Source organism: Littorina saxatilis, linkage group LG6 (assembly GCF_037325665.1).
Source record: "Littorina saxatilis isolate snail1 linkage group LG6, US_GU_Lsax_2.0, whole genome shotgun sequence".
Lineage (NCBI taxonomy): Eukaryota > Metazoa > Mollusca > Gastropoda > Littorinimorpha > Littorinidae > Littorina > Littorina saxatilis.
Window position 1 is genome coordinate 388005 of NC_090250.1, and position 22687 is coordinate 410691.

At 46.7% G+C, this 22687-nt stretch overlaps 2 protein-coding genes and 1 non-coding gene across 3 annotated transcripts in view; 2 read left to right on the top strand and 1 right to left on the bottom strand.

Moving 5' to 3' along the window:
- On the bottom strand, nucleotides 1-18900 carry LOC138968219 (uncharacterized). Its single transcript, XM_070340770.1, has 13 exons — nucleotides 18839-18900; nucleotides 17598-17802; nucleotides 15928-16020; nucleotides 15484-15577; nucleotides 15122-15256; nucleotides 13155-13330; nucleotides 12727-12825; nucleotides 12013-12109; nucleotides 11462-11599; nucleotides 10638-10819; nucleotides 9924-10022; nucleotides 1711-1810; nucleotides 1-1273 (listed from the first exon to the last, which is right to left on the bottom strand). Exons 2-13 carry the CDS (start codon nucleotides 17754-17756, stop codon nucleotides 1089-1091), a joined length of 1557 nt encoding a protein of 518 aa, XP_070196871.1. The 5' UTR covers nucleotides 17757-17802; nucleotides 18839-18900; the 3' UTR covers nucleotides 1-1088.
- Nucleotides 3195-3313, top strand: LOC138969713 (5S ribosomal RNA). The gene has a single exon (XR_011456513.1). It is a non-coding gene; the product is annotated as a 5S ribosomal RNA (ribosomal RNA).
- Nucleotides 18901-18920: 20 nt separating the features above from the next.
- The window catches only part of LOC138968222 (sarcalumenin-like), a 9302-nt gene continuing 5535 nt past the window's right edge, over nucleotides 18921-22687 (top strand). The window contains exons 1-4 of the mRNA XM_070340772.1: nucleotides 18921-19021; nucleotides 19192-19269; nucleotides 21218-21328; nucleotides 22611-22687. The exon at nucleotides 22611-22687 is cut by the window's right edge and continues 43 nt beyond it. Of these exons, the coding sequence (XP_070196873.1) occupies nucleotides 18928-19021; nucleotides 19192-19269; nucleotides 21218-21328; nucleotides 22611-22687 (360 nt within the window). The 5' untranslated portion in view covers nucleotides 18921-18927. The remainder of the gene's footprint in view (nucleotides 19022-19191; nucleotides 19270-21217; nucleotides 21329-22610) is intronic.

Sequence of the window (22687 nt, forward strand, 5' to 3'; positions counted from 1 at the left end):
CCCCCCCCCCCTCTTTAAGGGCTTTACAAATCTAAGAAAATAAAAGAGAGGGAGTCCTAGAATTGGAGGCAAATTTACAGACATGGCCAGAACTTCTGAGAAAGGGTACTGGGTCTTAAAAATGAGGAAGTCTTAAGGGTAGGGGGTCTTAAAAGTGGGGTTCTACTGTATGCTAGGGGCAGGGATTTAGTTCAGCACAGACGTAAAGGACTGTGCCTTTAATGCTATATATTTCTCACAGCATATTGCACCACTGGCCAAAAGCCACCAAAGACAGGGGATCGACTCTTGTGGTATGGAAACAGACAGCAAAGCTATCAATATCCTAATATCTCGCGGCATCCTGCACCAACCACACGATCCAGGCGTTGCGGGGTTGCGATACCACACTGTTTTGACAGCTTCATTTCTTTTTGAATTTTAGCCAACTCCAGACCATTTTCAATGGTGAAAATTCACATATCTGCGCGAGACACATCAATGAACATAATAGTTAAGCTTAGCAGTCCTTGCCTTGACAAGAAGGTGCATAGAGAATGAGATGAAAGAGGACGAACATGTTCAAATATGGACGGATCTACAGAAAATCAGTTTGTATGTTTACGTGTATATTCCTCGCTGAAAACCACACACGTACCAGAAATATACCTTATTCAACCACACAACCATAAATAAAGACTGTAGGTAGTTTCAAAGAGACACAGTTTGCTTTGAATGGAGGTCACTAACCGTGATGTTGGCAGAAACGCTTTGCTTCCGCGATCGGGGGTGCGCTCTCGATTTAGCCGAATATACGGCGGCGTGAGGTTACCCTTATGAAAATAACAGTTAAGTGTTACCCTTTTTTTTTCTGCATGCGTGTATTCCTGTTTCCAAGCCCTGAGACTTTCCCTGTGAACTTAGATTTTTTATCGTGGGTGTGCATCCACACGGGGGTGTTCGGAAAAAGAGGAGAGTCTGCACACAGTTGACTTTGGAAAATATATCCCTCGCTGAACGTGGGGATAGAGCCCGCGCCAATAGCGACAACTGGGTTTGAAGCCAGCGTCGCTACCAACTGGGCTATTTCCCCATAGGTACGTATGACCTCAACCACTGGAGGAAGATGAGGAACCAGGACGCTGTGTGGGCGAAGCGGTCAAAGCAACATCGTTTGCAACGCACCCCTCAGCGCCCCTGGCCATCTGACCACAGCAGCTGAATTTTCCCATGGTCTTTGTCCACACGCCACAGTGGTGAAACTGAGAGAGCGCCGCGCCTGCCTTGGTCGCCTCTGAAATCATTCACTGGGTTGCAGAATCATCACTGTAGTGTATGCAATAAGGATGAAGACAAGATGAGAGAGTAATTTATTCAAGGAAGGTAGGATTTGATTCTTTACACCTGCTCATCGCCATGAAAAACGATCACAAACAAATCGTAGGTAGGGAGAGATAAGAAATGACATTATTTGTAGTCTGAGTTAATTATGCTGTAAGAACGACAGGTAAATCTTGGCCTGTAATCTCCTTCATTCAAACCTAGCTGCTTGCAGAGATGCCAAGACAGAGCAGACAACAGGTACACACAGATACGCATATACACACACAAAGACGAATCTGAGAAGAAAAAAACAAGCATTAAAAGGCCAGTACACCGTAATCTTTAACTGGAGCTTTAATCTATAGTTTGAACACCAAATCTAAGAAATTAGTGTTTTATAAAAGTTACCTGCAGTGACAGCGTTGATCCAGGCCAGACGGTCAGCAGAGTTGTCTGTCACCACGTACAGAATGTACAACTGCCCGTCCTCCTCGTCTCTGTACACCACCTGTTGGTGCAAGATGAACATGAATGGCTGTTGTAAATTACTCAGGCATTCGAAATCTCTGTGATTTTGCGGTTTTCTACAAAAGCCCCCCCCCCCCCCCCCCCCCCCCCAAAAAAAAACCACCTGCATGCGAAAAATGGTAGTTTAAACCAAGCGAGAGGGACAAAATAGTGTGGTTCTTTGCATGCACAAGGTATCTTTCGCCAGAAGGGGTTAAATCAAGTACTCCTTCTAGAGAGAGAAGTAGTCCTTGGGTTAAATGCATATTTCCAGGGACCAAAATACTTCAGCTGGACCCCGCCAGAGGACCAACGCGGCCCCCTGGACCCCCGGCTTTATTTATTTCCTTGAAACTCATTCTTCCTTGATTGGATTGCCTGATTGCTACAATCATGTCAATATAACACTTACCTCGACAGTACTATTCTTGCACATTATCTATTATAGGCCGAAAAAATTGGACAAAACGCTGAGTGGGTACAATTATCTCCCATAACCATGCGCCACCGTGGATCCCAAGCACTGTCCGAGTGCTTCCCCCTTACAGGATGTAGGTGGCGCGTCCTCTTTCTTTTTTCGCGCGTGTCAGACCGGCTGTGTTTCTGCTACGCTCCCGGATTATTTTGGACTAAGAGGCTTCTTTTCTGTGTGGACTATCACCTGTTGGATTATTGTGTGTTATTCCACTTCTGGCTTGAGGCTACGTTGTGTTTCCTTCAACTTGTGCCTCCGTTTTTGTGTGGCGGACTCGGCGTGCCTCCCGTCCTACTTCGTGGTGACCGGTCGTCTGCTTCTCGTTTCGCCGCATTCACTTGAGTATTGACCTAAATTTTCTTTGAATTTTGTTAATTCTCGGTCTTTAAGGGTACGTACAGGGCGAGGTAGGATGTCTCGTCCTGTTTTGGGCTCTGGTTCTACGGAACCAGAGTCTGCCGGGGGCAACCCTTCTCCGGGCGCCCAGCGTTATGTTTTACGCACGGAGAAGGGGATCTTTCGGCGCTCCGACTCTCCCTCCCCAAACGCTTTGCGTTTGCGGCGAGGGAGGGCGGAGAAAGCCTGTTTGAGCAAGCTCAATGCGAGCTTGCTCAAACAGGCTGGGCTTGAGCCTGGGACTTCGGGCGGGGCTGCGCCGTCGAAGGTTCGGGGAAGGTCGAGGGGAAAGAAAAAGCTTCTTTCTCCTTCTCCTTCAGTGGAACAGGCTTCCCCCCCTTCGACGCCGTTGTCCGGCCCTCAGTCTCAGGCTTCAGCTCCTCCCGGTTTCAAGCCTGGGGGGAAGGTTTCCTTCTCCTCCCTGGCTCGAATCCGGGGGCAGGTCGATTCCCAACCCTCTTTGGGGGTTGGTGAATCCGATCTAGGGGCTACTGGAGAGACTCAGGTTTTGACAGCCAACGGCCATACCACGTTGAAAACACCGGTTCTCGTCCGACCACCGAAGTTAAGCAACGTCGGGCCCGGTTAGTACTTGGATGGGTGACCGCCTGGGAACACCGGGTGCAGTTGGCATTAAAATCTTCCTTTTCCGGTGCCTCTCCTGTGCCCTCCTCGGTTTCCACCGCTGTGGAAGCCAGGAGGGACACGGGTCCTCCTCTGAACTCCCTCGCTGGGTCGTCTGCTGCTGTTTCGACAGTAGTTTCGGCCTCTTGGGGGGGGGAGATCGGAGGAGATGACGGGGTCTCTGAATTCCCTCCCCGCTGGGGTTGGGATGCGAATTGACCCCGTTCAGGGCGGTCCTGTGGGGGCAGGGGTTTCAGGCTTCGTGCCTACGACCACTGCTACTACGGTTCCCTCTGACGTCCGTGTGACTGGTGGCTGTCCCTCTTGTTAAGACGCTCCGGCCGACTAGTTACTGGACGTGGAGGTGTTCGACAGAACGTGGTACTTCTGTCGAATGGTCAGGGCGACGGGAACATTGTTTCTGTTGCTCAGACCGACACCTCCGACCGGACCGTCTTGACCCCACGCCATTCCTTAGCGTCTGGTGTTCGGGTGACGGATGGTCCGGACCAAGGGTCCGGACCGTTCCAGGCTTACGGGTCGGGATCGAACCGGACCCACGGGTCCCGACTGGACTTGACCTCCGGGTTTGGTCCGGACGGGACCCATGGTACGGGACCGTACCGGACCTTAGGGTCCGGTGCGGGACAGTACCTCTGGCCCTTGCCGGACCCCCGGACCTACGGGTCCGGATGGTACGGTACGGGACCAGTGGTTCGGTCGGGGCCGGACCACCCGACCACCTCTGTTGGTCTGGGTGCTCTGGCACCGAACCGGAACACACCGGACCACCGGACCTACGGGTCCGGATGGTACGGTACCGGACCAGTGGTCCGGTCGGGGCCGGACCACTCGACCACCTCTGTTGGTCCGGGTGGTCTGGCACCGAACCGGACCATGCCGGACCTACGGGTCCGGATGGTACGGTATGTCCACGTCCGACCGAGCCACCCGAACACTTCTGTGGGTACGGATGGTTCGGTACCGAACGGGACCTCCGGATGCTACGGGACCGGACCGAACCTACGGGTTCGGATGGTCCGGTACCGGACCAGTGGTCCGGTCCGAACCGGACCACCCGACCACCTCTGTTGGTCCGGATGGTCTGTCACCGAACCGGACCATACCGGACCACCGGACCTACGGGTCCGGATGGTACGGTAGGTCCACGTCCGGACCGAACCACCCGAACACTTCTGTGGGTACGGATGGTTCGGTGCCGTACGGGACCTCCGGATGGTACGGGACCGGACCACAGGACCGGAACATCGGACCACCCTATCGGATCGGTCCGGACCACCCGACCACCTCTGTTGGTCCGGATGGTCTGGCACCGAACCGGACCTACGGGTCCGGATGGTACAGTATGTCCACGTCCGGACCGAGCCACCCGAACACTTCTGTGGGTACGGGTGGTTCGGTGCGGAACGGGACCTCCGGATGGTACGGGACCGGACCGGACCTACGGGTCTGGATGGTCCGGTACTGGACCGGTGGTCCGGTCCGGACCGGACCACCCGACCACCTCTGTTGGTCCGGATGGTCTGGCACCGGACCACCGGACTTACGGGTCCGGATGGTGCGGTGTGTCCACGTCCGGACCGAACCACCCGAACACTTCTGTGGGTACGGATGGTTCGGTGCCGAACGGGACCTCCGGATGGTACGGGACCGGACCGGAACACCGGACCGGACCACCCTACCGGACCGGTCCGGACCACCCGACCACCTCTGTTGGTCCGGATGGTCTGGCACCGAACCGGACCTACGGGTCCGGATGGTACGGTACGTCCACGCCCGGACCGAGCCACCCGAACACTTCTGTGCGTACGGATGGTTCGGTGCCGAACAGGACCTCCGGATGGTATCGGACCTACGGGTCCGGATGGCCCGGTGCCGGACCACCCGACCACCTCTGTTGGTCTGGATGGTCTGGCACCGAACCGGACCATACCGGACCACGGGTCCGGATGGTACGGTATGTCCACGTCCGGACCTAACCACCCGAACACTTCTGTGGGTACGATGGTTCGGTGCCGAACGGGACCTCCGGATGGTCCGGCACCGGACCGGAACACCGGACCACCCTACCGGACCGGATCGGCACCCCCGACCGGACCGGACCATTTCTTTTCTGATCAGACCCGATGGGTTCCTGTTCAGTCTATAAATGGCGGGGGTTCGTTGGCTGGGCTGACCCAACAGTCGCAGGGTTGTTGTTTTTCTCCCCCTTCGGCTGCTGGAGACGTTTCGTCTTTGGGGCAGGGGTCTTCGCGGCCTCTTGCTTCTGTGGGCGTTTCTTCACAGCCTGCTTCATCGCTTTCGGCTCTTCCCCCTCAAGCTCCCTACACTCCTGCTTTTGAGGAGTTGTCGGGAAGTGAAGAGGAGAGTGAGTCGGAGGACGATAGGGAGGAGGATCAGGGTCGCCCTGAGGTTAACACTGATCCTCTACCCTTGCCGGTTTCTGATGGAACTTCCGAAGCTATGCTTCGTACTTTCCAACAGTACATGACAGACATCACGCGGCTTCTTGACGTCACGGATGCCTCTCTTAAGCGTCTGTCGTCTAGTGTTGACACACGGGACCTGGACCCGGGGTCTGAGGACGAGAGGCAGGAGGCTCGTCCTCGCACAACTAGAAGGACGTTTGAACAGTTTCAGGACGTCCTTCCCTGAGACGCCCTCTCGTCCTTTGAGTCCGCTTCGGCCCGGGCGCGGGAGGCTCACGCCGCGTCTGCCGGCGGCTCGTTTTATGAACGATCCGTCCGCCGGCAATTCGCGTTCCACCCTAGTCTTAGTGCCACGGTGGAAGCGGCAGCACATCGCCTGAGGAGTACAGATTCACGTGCTAACGCGACCTATGTTCCTCGGGAGGACGCGGGTTCAGTGCCATGCTTTCCTTCGGGAGGCGCACCTCCACTGTTTCCTCGTGTCCAATCTGTTTCGTCCCTCCCTTTTCCCTTTGACTCTCGAACTCTCCCTTTCCAGACTTCGAGTGTTTAGGGTGGGGCTGACGGTGATGTGTTCGTTGGGGAGGTGCCTTCGGTCAAGAAGGTGGAACTGAGCTCTGCTTCGTTCCACAATCTTGAGGCCACCGTTTCTTCCACAGTCGAGGCCCAATCACAGGCCTTGACATGGATGAGCACGCTGTCCACACTGTTGGACCCTCCCGATCGGGCAGAGTCCGATTCCACTCGGGTCCTTGACACGGTTCGAGTGGATCGGGCTTTGCATGCCGTGCGATCGTGCGTGACGTCTGCGGCAGAATTGGCCATTGGAACACGGGTCCACTTTATTGGCCCTGTTCCTTGATCATTTTCTGCCTACTTCTATAGTGCCTCCGGATATGAGGAAGAGTCTGAGGAACACGTTTCCTCAGCCTTCTTCCCTCTTTCATCCGGACACTGTTCGTTCTGTGGTGGAGTCCACACGCCAGAGGAACACTGATTCTCTGATGGTTGGCCTCGCTGCTTCGGCGACGGCGGCGGGGAGTAAGAGAAGTGCTACAGTCACTCCCAGCCTCAGAAGAAGAAGAAGAAGCCAGTTTCACTGCCTCCTTCTTCCTCCTCTTAGGCGCCTGTTGCGTTCCCAAGCAAGACGAAGGGTGCTCAGACAGGTAAGGGGAAGCAGCACCACCAGGGGGGGTGGTCGCAAGCCTGCGCCTGCCCGCCAGCAGAATTTTCAGTGAGTCCCGGCCCTACGTTGACGCCCCCTCAAGTTGCCCCTCTTTCGTCCGTCGGTTCCCTTTTTCGGGCCCGCGGCATGTGGGGCAGACTGGTCTCCAACCAGTTTTTCTTGAGGGTGGTGTGGTCGGGGTTTTCTCTACCGCTGTCGTCACAACCTCCATTGTCCGCTCTAACCTGGATGTTCCCCCCTCCTCGAGACCCTGCCAGATGGCAGGCTCTTCAGGACGAGGTGAACTCGTTGGTCGAGAAGAAGGCGGTCTACCCCCTTTCTCAGCCTTCTCCGGGGTTCTGCTCCCGCCTGTTCACCGTCCCCAAAAAGGACGGCCGGTTCAGGCCGGTGTTGGACCTCTCCACCTTGAACTTGTACCTTCACAGGTGCAAGTTCAAGATGGAAACCCCTTCGTCGGTCCGGTTGGCCATCCGGCCAAACGATTGGGCCATGTCTGGGACCTCCAGGATGCTTACTTCCACATCCTGGTGGCCCCGGGGTACCGACATCTGCTCCGGTTCGTTTGGGAGGGCACAGTGTTCGAGTTTCGGGCCCTCCCATTCGGCCTGTCCTTGGCCCCTCTGATTTTCAACGGGGACAACAACACCACATGCTTAGCTTACCTTCGCCACCAGGGGGGCACCAATTCTCGGTCCCTCTCCCTGTTGGCGGAGGAGATTCTGCTCTGGTGCCAGACCAATCAGGTCCGGATGTCAGTCCAGTTCGTTCCGGGGAAACTGAACGCCCTGGCCGACATTCTCAGTCGGGGCGATCAGGTTCTCTCCACAGAATGGACCATCGCTCACAACGTTCTACAGCGTCTGTGGGCAAGGTGGGACCGTCCTCTGATCGATAGGTTCGCAACTCGATTCAGCGCTCGGCTTCCCAGGTACGTCAGCCCCTTTCGAGACATGAATGCGTTCCACTTGGACGCATTCACTCTCTTGTGGAGGCTCCTCGATGCTTACGCCTATCCCCCGACATCTCTGATTCCGAGGGTGCTGGCAAAATATCTGCAGGAACGACCAAGACTGATTTTGGTCGCGCCTTACTGGCCAACAGCTCCGTGGTTTCCAGATCTTCGCGGTCTCACCCACGTAGACCCTCTACCTCTGGATCTGGACGGGGGAGGTCTGCTCCAGCCTCGATCATGCCTCCCTCATCCACGTCCAGAGAGTCTGTGCTTGACCGCATGGCTCTTGTGCGCTCCAAACTGCTTGCACTAGGATTGCACAAGAGTTCAGTAGAGTTTTCCTTGAACGCTAAGAGGCGATCAACTAATCAGCTCTACGACTTACGCTGGAGAGCTTGGGCCAACTTCGCCTTGTCCAAGGGGATAAAGCCGCTTTATCCCTCAACACAGGACTTGGCCAACTTCCTGGTGGAAGTGTATCAAAAGAAGAGTCTTTCTTCTAAGACTCTTCTTGGATACAGATCTGCCATCGCTTCCACGATTGCGGCCGCTACTGGTCGCAGATCTGAACACTTGATCAGGTCCTCCCTCATCGCTAATGTCCTTTCGGGTATTAGCAATGCAGCGGTGTCTAAACCTCGGGTTTCATTTCCCAAGGGGGATGTCTTTCTGGTCCTCAAACTCCTGCGTAGCAATGAGTTTGAACCCCTGGCAGGCATCAGTATCAAGTTGCTGATTTTTAAGACTAATTGTTCCTCATCGCTTTAGCCACTTGCCGTAGACTCAGTGGTATTCAAGCTTTGAGTGGCCTGGACTTTGACATTGAGTTCACCACACAGCAGTGGTTGCCAGCATGGTCACGTCAGTCTAAGATATGTTTCTTGGGTATATTTTCTTTTACGGTAGTACTGTTCGAAAATTGCCTGGGTATCTTAATCCTTGGATTTAAGTGATTTTGATTAAGGAGTTTAATACTCTACATATCACCCTCACACCACTCTGGTATTCTGTGCAAGAATAGTACTGTCGAGGTAAGTGTTATATTGACTGTAAGGCTTCTTTTTAAGCCTACTGTCTATATGATACTTACCGAGACAGTACTATTAGAGTTTCCCTCCCGCCTCCCCTCTTGATATGTTATGGGCTTTTTGAGGGTCTGCAGCTCATAAAGAAAGAGGACGCGCCACCTACATCCTGTAAGGGGGAAGCACTCGGACAGTGCTTGGGATCCACGGTGGCGCATGGTTATGGGAGATAATTGTACCCACTCAGCGTTTTGTCCAATTTTTTCGGCCTATAATAGATAATGTGCAAGAATAGTACTGTCTCGGTAAGTATCATATAGACAGTAGGCTTAAAAAGAAGCCTTACATACTGTTACTTCCATTTCAAGTACAAGTCTGTCGTATTATACATGTCTTGCTTATACAGTGGACCCCCCCCCTCCTTTTAAAGACTTCTCAATGTTTTTTCAGACTTAGTGTTCATAAAATTTACTTCAATTTCAAGACTCTCCTTTTTAAGACCTGATTTTTTCTGATTGTTGGAGGTCTTAGAAAAGGGGGGTTCCACTGTAGCTATATTGTTAGCCAAAAGTTAACCGCAAACAAAAACATTCATTTTGTTTGACTATCAAACGGACACGCATGTTTCCCAATACTTAGATTTGAAGTATGAACCATAAGTATGGGAAAGAAAACGGCTTTATCGAAACTTGAAGAAGTAACCTTTCAAAGTTATAAGTGCTTCTCCAGAGCAAACACACACACACACACACACACACACACACACACACACACACACACACACAATCATATGCACACACACTCAATCATATGCACACACACACACACACAGTGACACAAACACATGCGCACACAAACACACGTCATATATGCAAATGGTAAAATAAACGCATAGGTCAAAATGATATACCTGAACATATGCATGTGCATGAAATCATAATGGACATCAGCAAAATAAGAAACTTCATCTGCGCTCATCTTTTTCATTAACCATGCAGTGCTTTACCTGTAAAGCGTTCTTGCGCCCATCCAAATCCCCATGATTCACCGGTGCTACAACAGTAATATTAACCAATGGAATGCTGCCCTTCTCTTCACCTCGTTTCTGCAAAACAAGAAATTTTTCAATAGACCCTATCGGTATTCTAAGCTCTGGTAAGCTCTCGCAAACTTCATTGCATAGCAAAGAATGTGGTACAGTGATCTCGCGCGAGCTGCAAAAGCCGAGGTTCTCACTACGTTGAAAGCATAACAAAGAGCATGTCTTGCGGATATCTCGCGAGAGCTGCTCAAAAAAGGTCTATCAATATTTTGGTCACAAAATGTCTTGAAACAAACTGATAACAGATCTACACAGATTTGTATCGGACGCTTTAACCGAATATATATAGTCTGGGAGTAGCATATATACCATAAGTTGTGAAAGAACCAAATGTACAGCTGCCAAGCAAAACGGAAGTTCTATAAGAAATCACTTTTTTTTAATCACAGAAAAACATGGTGTTGCCCCGGTTCCTCAATTCAGCCATAGTGACATACAGACCCTGTTTCAGCCGGCACACCATAAACAGTATACTCAAAAATAAAAGTAATTGTACATAATGCAGAACCACAACAACAACAAAAACAAAAATATGAACTAACACAGACAGACACACACACACACACACACAGACACACACACACACACATATACACACACATCATCATGTTTGCACACCTTGGGCTTTCCCTTGAAGTATCTGAGCGTGGCGTTGTTAAGGACAAACAGCCTGTCCCTGAACGACTTTGACACGTAGAATGAACTCTTGCACTGCGCTCGCTTGGTCAATATTCCCACTTTGACGTCACGAGGGGACATCACTCTGTCACCGGCACTGACGCTCCTACTGGTCTTGTTGTCTGCAAATCAGTCAATCAATCAATCATTCAATCAATTAATCAATCAAATATATTGATTGATCGATCAATCAGTAAATCAATCAACCAACCAATCAATCAATCAATCAATCAAATGTATTTCAAAACACTAATTTTTCTTTTGTGTTCCTGTAAATCGGCTTTCTGTATAACATGAAACCATGTCGTATCAGCTCAAAACTCTGGAGAAACATTGCACATCATTTGGCCACATGCATGGTGAAGGAAAAATAATAACACTATAGATTTTGAATCATTACAGTTTTGCCTTTAATGGCGCAGATGAGGTAGAAATCGACTCTTTTAACACACAGACAGACAGACAGATCGACACACAGACACGCACACACACAGAAAAACAAAAACACATAAAGTATCAACCCTCCACCCCAACAAAACAAAACAAAATAACACACGCCCACATGCATTATGGTTTAATTGAATTACTTGTAACCCATGAAAAAATCCCAAGAAAAGCACACACAGCTTACAGGTCAATTCCACAGTGACGATCTCACAGCCTTCGCTGTCCTTTTCAAGGTCGTTACAGCAGTTGTACTTGCCCAGACAATTTATTCGCACCACCCCCCCCCCCCCTCCTCCACACACACACACACAGCTCACCGGTCAGTTCCTCAGTGACCTGGTCACAGCCTTCGCTGTCCTTGTCAAGGTCGTTACAGCAGTTGTACTTGCCCAGACCCTTAATCCACACCCCAGGGTGGTAGTGCGACTGGAATTTGGCGTTGTTTTTCCTCGCTTCTGCAATTCACAACTTTCATCTTGTCAGAACTCCCTTTGGCAATTCTCATGCCGGCATATGAGGTTATGAAATTGCACAACATTCTGGAAGCATGCACACATACTCTACAAAGAGGCAGCAAACAAATTATTTCAATGTGGAGTTCCTCTTTACAAAAAAATGTATAGACCGTACATAATCGACAAAATTTGAACTGTGCAGTAGTCCAAAACATAGGATCTGTTGAAGGTTAACCTATTCAAACTCTAATGTCACCGGCTGAGCGACAATTAGCTGCTCAAATATTCCTATTTAAAAGATTCAACTATACCTAGCAAGAGTAAAGAAGAGTATGATAAAGAACATCAGGAAAAGAAATCACATTCAATTCAAGAGAAAAACAAGATGAAGAGGAGAAAAAAACAGGACTTACCATCACGTATGGCTTTTGCCCAGGCTTGGCGTTTATCGCTGGATCGTGCAACAATTATCAACTTTAGTATGTCATCATCATCATCCTCATATACCACCTGGAAAAAACCAATCTGAAGATGTCTTAAGTAGCCCTGCAGAAAATCTTTGAGATTTAAAGTTAACTAAACATAGGTTCTTTAATTTTCTTTGAATGCTTCTCAGTCCATATCTAATTTAGTACTGAACAAGCTTTCATAAAACCATTGAAAAAACACTAAGACTTTCGTATTTCGAGTTCAGTGTCAAGAAGGCAACACCTGCTACTCTCACTGCAAAGCTCTAAGCTTTTCAAAGCCTGGCTTGTCTAAATGCAACCACACGCACGCACGCACACACACACATGCACTGACGCACACACACACACACACACACATACTGATGCATGCATACAGGCATACTCACACTCATGCAAACACACATTATACACCAACACAAGCATGCACGCACACACACACATGCACACACGCATGCACACACAAACTCACACTCATGCAGACACACTTACACCAACACACACACACACACACACTTACACCAACACACACACACACACACACACACACACACTCTCACACACACACTTACACATGCACACTCATGCACACTCACACACAAACATCACCCCCCCACTCATCCCAACCCCACACACACATTATCAACACCCACAACTGACCTGGAAGGCATTTTTTCTGTTGTCCAAGAGTCCGTCCCTCACGTCCTCAACAGCCAGGACGGTGCACAGTTCCACGCTTCCCTTCTCCCCCTCACGTTTCTGACACACACAGAGGGTAAATCCAGCCAATTAGAATTTACAGTAGAACACCCCCCTCCCCCCCCCCCCCTTTTTTAACCCTATTTGGACTACATTGCCTCACACCTAAAACAAACGCATTTTCAAATGATTCATCATGACACAAATGAATTAAACATTCATACACTCACCGACAATTCAATTCAATTCTCTCTCTCTCTCTCTCTCTCTCTCTCTCTCTCTCTCTCTCTCTCTCTCTCTCTCTCTCTCTCTCTCTCTCTCTCTCTCTCTCTCTCTCTCTCTCTCTCTCCCTCTCCCTCTCTCTCTCTCTCTCTCTCTCTCTCTCTTACCCTGAGGTTGCCACCAAAATAGCGGAGGCTTCGTGAGTCCAGCACAAAGACGCGTTCCTTGTAGTTGATCGCACCGAAGAAGGTACTTTTACCCTGCGAGCGCTTACTCATCATGTCTGCCATTATCTCCCCTGCGTGTGCCGACGAGGCTTTCGACAGCAAGCGATCTCGCATTTCTGAAATTGAGTTGTTCAGGTTAGATGCTAATTGTAAAAAGAGCACGTGTGGTCTAAAATGATATTATTGCCTCAAGAAAATGGGAAAAAACAAGAAATTCCTCCGAGGTAGGAAAAACACCCCCGTTGGTCAAAGGGAAATAACCATTCTCACTGCCACCAACTGAGAAGGTTATTTCCCTTTGACCATTAATATGTCCCTCTATAAGTCCTTGTAGAATCTTAATCCACCAATAACTCCCTAACCGTGTGTTTGACTGGTCCCAATTTTTGTAAGGACCGTCTCAGGAATGTATAGAACCTGTTCACCAAGTTTGGTGACGATCGGTCCGTTCATTCTTGAGATCTATATGCGAACACAAACACACAAACAAACAAACAAACAAACAAGCACATCGACCGAATCCTATACACACCCCTATACCGGGGGTGTAAATACACAGAGTAGGCTATGTTTTGTTTGACAGTTTGTGTCTGTTTCTACTTCATGGACATATAATTATATATATGCACAATACAGTCAAATCCCCCTTGTAGTTGTAAGACCTCCAAAAATCTGAAAAAATTGGGTCTTAAAACGGAGGGAGTCTTAAATGGAAGTAAGGTTCGAATTCAGGCCGGGACGGACACGGGTCAACTTTATGTGCAGACCCAGAGACGGAAGCCATGTCCCACCCCCGTGTCATCACAATGGCACGTAAAAGACCTTGGTCATTCTGCCATAAGTGCAGGTGGCTGAATACACCTAAACACGCAGACACTTGGGTAGCGCGACTCCGTTGCTGCTAGCTTTCCACTGGGAGGAAGCGACCCGAATTTCCCAGCGATGGGACAATAAAGTAATGAAAATGAAAAAAAAAAGAAAATGAAAATGAAATTTACAGACGTTATCAACAGAAAGTCTTAAAAACCAAAGTCTTAAAAGGGGGTAGTCTTACAATCAATCAATCAATCAATAAAGCTTATATCGCGCATATTCCGTGGGTACAGTTCTAGGCGCTCTGCAGTGATGCCGTGTGAGATGAAATTTTATACGGCCAGTAGATTGCAGCCATGTCGGCGCATATTTACCTTTCACGGCCTTATTCCAAGTCACACGGGTATGGTAGACAATTATTAACTGTGCCTAAGCAATTTTGCCAGGAAAGACCCTTTTGTCAATCGTGGGATCTTTAACGTGCACACCCAATGTAGTATACACGGGGGGTGGTTCGGACACCGAAGAGAGTCTGCACACAAAGTTGACTCTGTGAAATAAATTTCCGCCGAACCTGGGATCGAACTCGCGCTGACAGCGGCCAACTGAATACAAATCCAGCGCGCTACCAACTGAGCTATATCCCCGCCCGGAGGGTCTTAAATTGGAGGTTCCACTGTAGTAGCTGCAAGGGTGTTTTCATGATGTGGTCGTCCAGAGGCATGTGTGCATCACAGTGTGTATCAGTATGGGTCAGAGTGAAAGAGTGTGTGTCTGCAACCAGAAATGTGAGTCTTTTTATGCATGAGCATGTGTGAATGTGTGTGTGTGTGTGTCTGTCTGTTCGCAACTGGGGGCACCACAACAACTGACACCCTTCTAATTCTATCCCTGCCAGTGTGTCTGCATGTCTGTCTTACAGTATTTGTGTGTGTGTGTGTGTGTGTGTGTGTGTGTGTGTGTGTGTGTGTGTGTGTGTTGTGTGTGTGTGTGTGTGTGTGTGTGTGTGTGTGTGTGTGTGAGTGTGTGTCTGTCTGTCAGTCTGTCTGTGTGTGTGTCTGCCTGTTGGTCAGTCAGTCTGTTCAGAGCATTACCTGCAGTTTGCTTTGTGACGGGCATGCACCCCTCATCCCCACGACTGGGGGCTCCACAACAGCTGAATCCTTTCTGTCTTTCCCAGCATGCAGGGTGGTAGTTAAGGATAAAGTAAGCTCCATTCTTTAAGGCTTCTGCAAGCAACAACAGCAACAACAGCAACATCAGCAACAACAGCAACAACAATATTATTGAACTCTGCAGGGCTGTCTTATCCTCACTTACCTTTCAAACCCAATCAAGAAATCTTCCAATATTCCAGTGAGACAAAGTTTCCAGTGTCATGAACTTGAATACAAAGAACATGTAGGTGAAACCACTGAACATTTTCCAAAGACACAGAACACAAGAAAGAACATACCTGTCCTAATGGCTGAAACCCACTCATCCCTCTCCTCTTTGGTTTTGCCAAATATGTACAGTATCAGTGGACGACCATCGTCTTCGTGTGCCACCTGCATTAAATAGCATCATGCAATATGTACAGTATCAGCTAGTGGACGACCGTCGTCTTCATGTGCCACCTGCATTAAATAGCATCATGCAATATATACAGATCACTGAGGAAGAATACAGGTATTCTCCGAGCAAAAACAAAGTACTGTGCAGGTTTTAACATCCCTGAATATCAAGAGACAATATTCGGAAATAACGCTGTCGGGTTTGTATGTATTGTGGAAGAGTAACTTTTTCTTGCAAAATGTTTGTACAGGTTTTGCAAGAAATAGTCATTCTTCCATACACACTACACAAATAACCTATTCAAACACAAGAATATTTCAAAACGAAACAAAATGAATGAGACCTGAAAGCCACACTGAGGGGATCGCTCGTCGTGCAGTGTCTCGACGGCAGTCACATGTTCCAGTTGTATTGCGCCTTTCTCATCATCGCGTTTCTATGGTAACAAATAAATAAACACATAAGACATAAGACATAAGATCATTTATTGTCAATACAATTAAACTATGGATAGAAAAGTGTGGTTCATCTGCTCTTAAAACAACAAAACAACAATAAAAACATAAAAACAACAACACTGTGAACAATAAAACAAACAAAGTAAGAACACCCAAAGTACTCCAGACAGGCACGTCCGCCAACACACAGACACACCCCACCTCACAAGTTTTAAGAGCTGAACAAATGAATACATGAACAATTAATGAGGAAGCAGACAAACGAAGAGATATAACCAACAAGAATTGTTTGATTGATGAAAGAAAAAAAGAAAGAAAGAACGGAAGGAAGAAAGAAAGAAAGAAAGAAAGAAAGAAAGAAAGAAAAAACAAGTCGCGTAAGGCGAAAATACAATATTTAGTCAAGTAGCTGTCGAACTCACAGAATGAAACTGAACGCAATGCCATTTTTCAGCAAGACCGTATACTCGTAGCATCGTCAGTCCACCGCTCATGGCAAAGGCAGTGAAATTGACAAGAAGAGCGGGGTAGTAGTTGTGCTAAGAAGGATAGCACGCTTTTCTGTACCTCTCTTCGTTTTAACTTTCTGAGCGTGTTTTTAATCCAAACATATCATATCTATATGTTTTTGGAATCAGGAACCGACAAGGAATGAGATGAAAGTGTTTTTATGGTGATTTCGACAATTTAATTTTGATAATAATTTTTGTATATTTAATTTTCAGAGCTTGTTTTTAATCCGAATATAACATATTTATATGTTTTTGGAATCAGCAAATGATGGAGAATAAGATAAACGTAAATTTGGATCGTTTTATAAAAGAAATGTTTTTTTTACAATTTTCAGATTTTTAATGACCAAAGTCATTAATTAATTTTTAAGCCACCAAGCTGAAATGCAATACCGAAGTCCGGGCTTCGTCGAAGATTACTTGACCAAAATTTCAACCAATTTGGTTGAAAAATGAGGGCGTGACAGTGCCGCCTCAACTTTCACGAAAAGCCGGATATGACGTCATCAAAGACATTTATCAAAAAAATGAAAAAAACGTATGGGGATATCAATCCCAGGAACTCTCATGTCAAATTTCATAAAGATCGGTCCAGTAGTTTGGTCTGAATCGCTCTACACGCACGCACGCACACACACACACACATACACCACGACCCTCGTCTCGATTCCCCCCTCGATGTTAAAATATTTAGTCAAAACTTGACTAAATATAAAAAAGAGAGAAAAAAAAAGTGTGACATGGTGAATTGTCCCCAGTGTAAGTTTTGTGTTGAAGAGAAGTTAGAACAAAGCTGGAAATCTTAATTCGCATTTGATTTCAGTAAATAAGAGACACCGAAATAAAAACTTTTTCAGTTTTGTGTTTAAAAGCCCTGTAATAAATTCAAATCAACACAAATCAAATTAACTTTATTCTCTCACATGGAGAAATTGCAGTGGTGGTGAAATTAACCTCCATGGTAAGACTCCCCCCTTTTCAAGATCTGATTTTCCCAGATTTGAAGAGGTCCTAAAAAGGGAGGGGGGGGGGGGCACTGTTACCTCCAATGTTCCAGAATAGTAGGTGAGCTGATGAGCGTCCAATACAAACACGCGTTCTTTGTAGTTGTCCGAGGAGAAGAAGAAACTTTTGTTCTGCGACTTCTTCGTCAGTGCTCCCACCTTCAGCTCCGTCCTCTCCGGCAAAATGCGACCCACCATCCTGATTGTTCAGTGGCTTGACATCATTCTACATATTAAGTTGGACCTAAAAAAAGAGAGAAAAAAATACGTCAAATAAAATAAAAATTGATTGTCTCACGTGTGTCTTCAGAGTGAGCTTCTGAACAATTTGTCAGATAAGCTTTTTGTGTGTATTATAAGTGTTTGTCTGTCGCTCCATTAATAACATACCTTTCTTGTTCTTTGATTCTTGCATGTCAAAAGAAGTTCGCTCAAACAGAAAACTCTTAATTTCTACTTTTTAAGCTGTCTAATTAATCATCATCTCTGCCGGCACTGTAGGTATGCAATGAATCTCTCTGTCCAAACAACAGGTGCAAAAAGAACTACGGGTAGTGTAACTCAATCTTAATTGTTTATCAAAATTCATGTCTTGTCTTGTCTTGTCTTTCCATTACTGCCCACAATCAACAGTAGTGATTATTTCGGCACTTGATGGGATGTTGCGCAAGTTCAATAAAGCAGCGTTTCCAGCATCCAAAAGTCCATTAAAGTTCACAGGTTGGGGAGTATGGGGGGGAGGGGACATGAGTCACAGTGGCTGCTGGTTTAGTGCGAGGCGCGCGACACAAAGGTGTCGACAGTGTGGGCCTCGACGACAGCTGCTGGTAGAGAGTTCCAGTCCTTCACTGTGCTGGGTAGAAAAGCGGCACAAATGAGACACAAAATATATTACCGGACCTCCCAATTTAAGTCAGAAAAATGGAGCTATACATACATATATGCAACAGAATTTTTAATCTAGTGATGGTTTTCTACGGCTATTGATTCCAGCACCTTCTTTTACATGCAGCCAAATTCATCAATAATGCCAGGGACCTATATTAGGTCTATGATAATGCCAAGACCTATTTAACTTCTGCTCTCTCTCTCTCTCTCTCTCTCTCTCGCTCAAAGCTCGGCTCTGGTCATCTGGTTATTTCGGGGGTAACAGCTCTGCAGATTTTGACTCAGTTGTGACTACAAAATGGAAATTCCAATGTCAAATGTATGTACAATTCGGCTAGTTTCTTGAAGTAAACATTCGATAGCAACGAAACGAAAATAGTTGTCATAATTACCATAGCAAACAAGGTGCCTGTCAGGCGTGTAACTCTACCAGCTGGAAGGATGAAGGGCAGAGTGTTCTCCCTTGACCATAAATTTCACAATGGCGGCTTGTCTGCTACGTAGAATACTTCCCTTTGTCCTTTGGGGCACAGCTGTTGTTTTATGTGCAGATCAGCATGCACCAAGCAGCCGAGGTAACAGAAATAAACTTGTTGCATATTTTCTCAAAGACATGCTAGATCTACTGATGGAAATTATTTTTGAAGTCTATTTGAAAAGTGTGATAATCATTTCTGAAAAATGTCTGAAAACCGGTTCCTACTTTCATTTTTTAAATGTTAGTTGTGTATGTGTGTGTGTGCAGATCTGCGGGCAGAGGAGATCCAGACCAAACACTCGGTTATAAAGAGGGTTCTAAACCTTGACGAAAATGTTACAGGAGGTATGTATACCATCAAAGAGACACACAATGGTCGTTATGGAAAGATGAATTATAATTTTTATATAGGGCACAAAAAAAAAATAGGTGTGGTTACGGTAACATAGCCAAAAAAAATAGGGTAGGTAGGTAGGCAATCACTTTTTTTTTTTTTTTTACTTTTTTTTCTAATGTGTACAAATTAAACCTACCGTACTTTCCGGGTGACAAGGCGCTTTGTTATCTAATTCTTTAAAAAAAAAAAATTGTAATCCAGTCAGGGGCCAATAGGGCGCACCAAAATGACCCAGTTTTTGCCATGAGAGGTGGTTCCCCTGTCATATCTGAGAGAGGAAACACTTCCTGCATCGGGGTCAGTGACCGGTCAGTGACCAAAGGCATTGTGATAGCTGGGTGGCCTTGTTAAAAGACACGACCTTCTTCCCAGGGGTCAATGACCCAGTTTTTGCCATGAGAGGTGGTTCCCCTGTCATATCTGAGAGAGGAAACACTTCCTGCATCGGGGTCAGTGACCGGTCAGTGACCGAGTTTAACAGAGTGGAAATCTGTGTGTGCGGCCAGATCAAAGGCAGGGCAGTACCTAGTAGCTGAAACATGCATTATCACAAGTTGTTTGACTGGTACTCAAGCGGTCTCTTTGATTTTTTTCGTATTTCATGCACGGATTAGGCACTTGACAGGGAAATAAGTGTGCGACACAGGCGCTTTCGCTTTCATTGCGTTTTTTGCACTCGTTTTATTTTTTTAAAATTTTTTTTTTATAACAAATGTAATAAAAAGTTATAGGATCGGCCCCTAAAAATAGGGTAGGTCGGGTTACCGTAACCACACCTATTTTTTTTTTAGGCCTAGAAGGAAAAAAGCTTGTCCGTGATCAATGTCACGTATCTTTAAAAAAATGATTGCTCTTAACGTTTATAATAGCTATGTAGGTCAATCAACATTCTACATCACTTAAAATGAGACACAACATATATTACCAGACCTCCAAATTTAAGTCAGAAAAATAAAAACAATTGAGTGTACATAGGGACATTAACATACATGTACAGATATTCACGTGGAGGTACAACTGAACCTTCCACAGCGACCACCTCTCAATAACAAACAAATGCCTGCCCATTACCTCCACCCCAAAGAATGAAGAACAAGTTTGTTTTCCTCCTATATGTAATTCATCTTTTCAAAACGACCACCAGTGTGTCTAATGAGCACTTTTGGTCGGTCCCTAATTGGTGGTCAGTGCAGACAGGTTCCACTGTACAAAGACACATAGTGTTCGTGCTGGGGAGCCATGAAGCATAACTCCATCTGAAAAAGGTCTCCTTGTTATTCTGTTTATCTGGTTCAAAAATTAAAACTTGGTTGTATTTTGTTGATTTTCTATTTATTGATTTTTATATTTTTTGTGTTGTTCTTTTTTAAATGCAATTTGGACACCACCACCCCCACCCTAACCCCACCCCACCCCACCCCACCCCCCCCCCCCCCCGCCCTTAAGTGTTTATTATGACTTTTAATGTTATGTTTCAATGTCCCACTGTCAAACTCCAGTATGAATTGTTAATCAACTTAATGTGCAGTTTGAATTTTTACATTACTTTTAGTTTCAATTGATTCCCCAAACAAAGTGACCCTCCACCACGGAATGAGTCACATGTCACCTTTGCAGGATTTTCATATTTTTACATTTTCCTAAAGAGTGTTTTGTGCTCTATCCAGTGGTGAAAACCGTTTTAAAAAAGAGCGAAAACTGTTTGAGTTATAAACCTGTGACTAAGGTGACCCTCACACTGTTACCAAACAATCCCGGGACTTATATTAAGCCTAGCGCAGAACCGCGCGAGGTGACATGCGACTCATTTCGTGGTGGAGGGTCACAAATGTTCAGAAATAGTACAGATTTCCAAAGCAACTAATACTACTTTTCAATGTCTCTTTCACTCTGCAGGCAATGTGTCTGAGGCAGCGCAGCAGAGGCTCCTGCAGATTTACAGAGAAGACATCCACCCGTTGGACGAAGCGTACCACTTTGCAGATCTCAACCGAGATGCCATCTCAGGTCTTTCATTCTAAATCCAATCTCCACTTGAAAGAATGAACAAAAGAGTTGTATTATTGAACACATGTAGTCTTTTTTGTTTTTAAAGTAAGTGACGCATGTCCTTGGCAAGTTTGTGATATTATGTCTTTGTACAGTCGAGGTGTACAAGGAGAAATATTTTCCGTGCACAGTTCTTTTAAAAGGTAAATTAACTACCGGTACATGTATACCTTACTTTTGGGACTATAAGGCTCAACTGTTTTCCTCAACTTGAACCCCTGTGCCCTATTGAACCCCTGTGCCCTATTGAACCCCTGTGCCCTATTGAACCCCTGTGCCCTATTGAACCCCTGTGCCCTATTGAACCCCTGTGCCCTGTTGAACCCCTGTGCCCTGTTGAACCCCTGTGCCCTATTGAACCCCTGTGCCCTATTGAACCCCTGTGCCCTATTGAACCCCTGTGCCCTATTGAACCCCTGTGCCCTATTGAACCCCTGTGCCCTATTGAACCCCTGTGCCCTATTGAACCCCTGTGCCCTATTGAACCCCTGTGCCCTATTGAACCCCTGTGCCCTATTGACCGGTATTACCTTCTGCATGGTTATACTTTTTAAGCTGTCTACTTAATCATCATCTCTGCCGGCACTGTAGGTATATCAATGAATCTCTGTCCAAACAACAGGTGCAAAAAGAACTACGGGTAGTTTAATTCAATCTTAATTCTGTGTGAGAGGGGGGGGGGGGGGGTCTGTTTTTATCAAGATAGGAAAACATTAATAGTTGGTAGGAATAGAGAAATGAGGGTTGGAAATGGAGGAAGAATCCATTCAAGGGGTCTGTAAAGACAAGTTTACTATTTACATGGGTTTAATTTCTCTCATTATCCGGGGTCATAAAGCAGAGCAGCAGCTTTTCTGATTGGTTTGTAGACCCTACAATGTGACTGTTGACAGAGTGAATAAAAAACAAAATCAAGAAAGGTTAAATTATTGGAAAGTTTAATTTAGGACAAAACCTAACATTCACAAGAGCTTCGACCTATCAGCCTTTTGAAAGAACAAATGAGAGACCACAACAAACAGATAGGGATTCTATGCTGCTTATCTTCAATGTGATTGAGATGTTTCCAAGATGATGGTAGCATTGTCAAAAGCAATCAAATATGAATCCAATGTTGTCAGAGGGAGTGTATGTGTGTGTGTGTGTGAGTGTGTTTTGATGTGTGTGTGTGTGTGATATTGTTTGTATGAAATGTTGCAATTTAGATTTGTCACCATTTTAATCAATCCAATGTTGACAGAGGGAGAAATATTTGCCAAGCCGATGATCCTGTTCCTAGGACCGTGGAGCACAGGAAAGTCGACCATGATCAACTAT

What these genes read in the sequence shown, in the direction of transcription:
- LOC138968219 (XM_070340770.1), bottom strand. Translation starts at nt 17,756, where the DNA reads ATGGTGGGTCGCATTTTGCCGGAGAGGACGGAGCTGAAGGTGGGAGCA. An exon ending in GGTTTCAGCCATTAGGACAG is followed by an intron (nt 15,257 to 15,483) that starts GTATGTTCTTTC and finishes TGTTGCTTGCAG; the next exon opens with AAGCCTTAAAGAATGGAGCT. An exon ending in ACTTCAAGGGAAAGCCCAAG is followed by an intron (nt 10,023 to 10,637) that starts GTGTGCAAACAT and finishes CTTGTTTTGCAG; the next exon opens with AAACGAGGTGAAGAGAAGGG.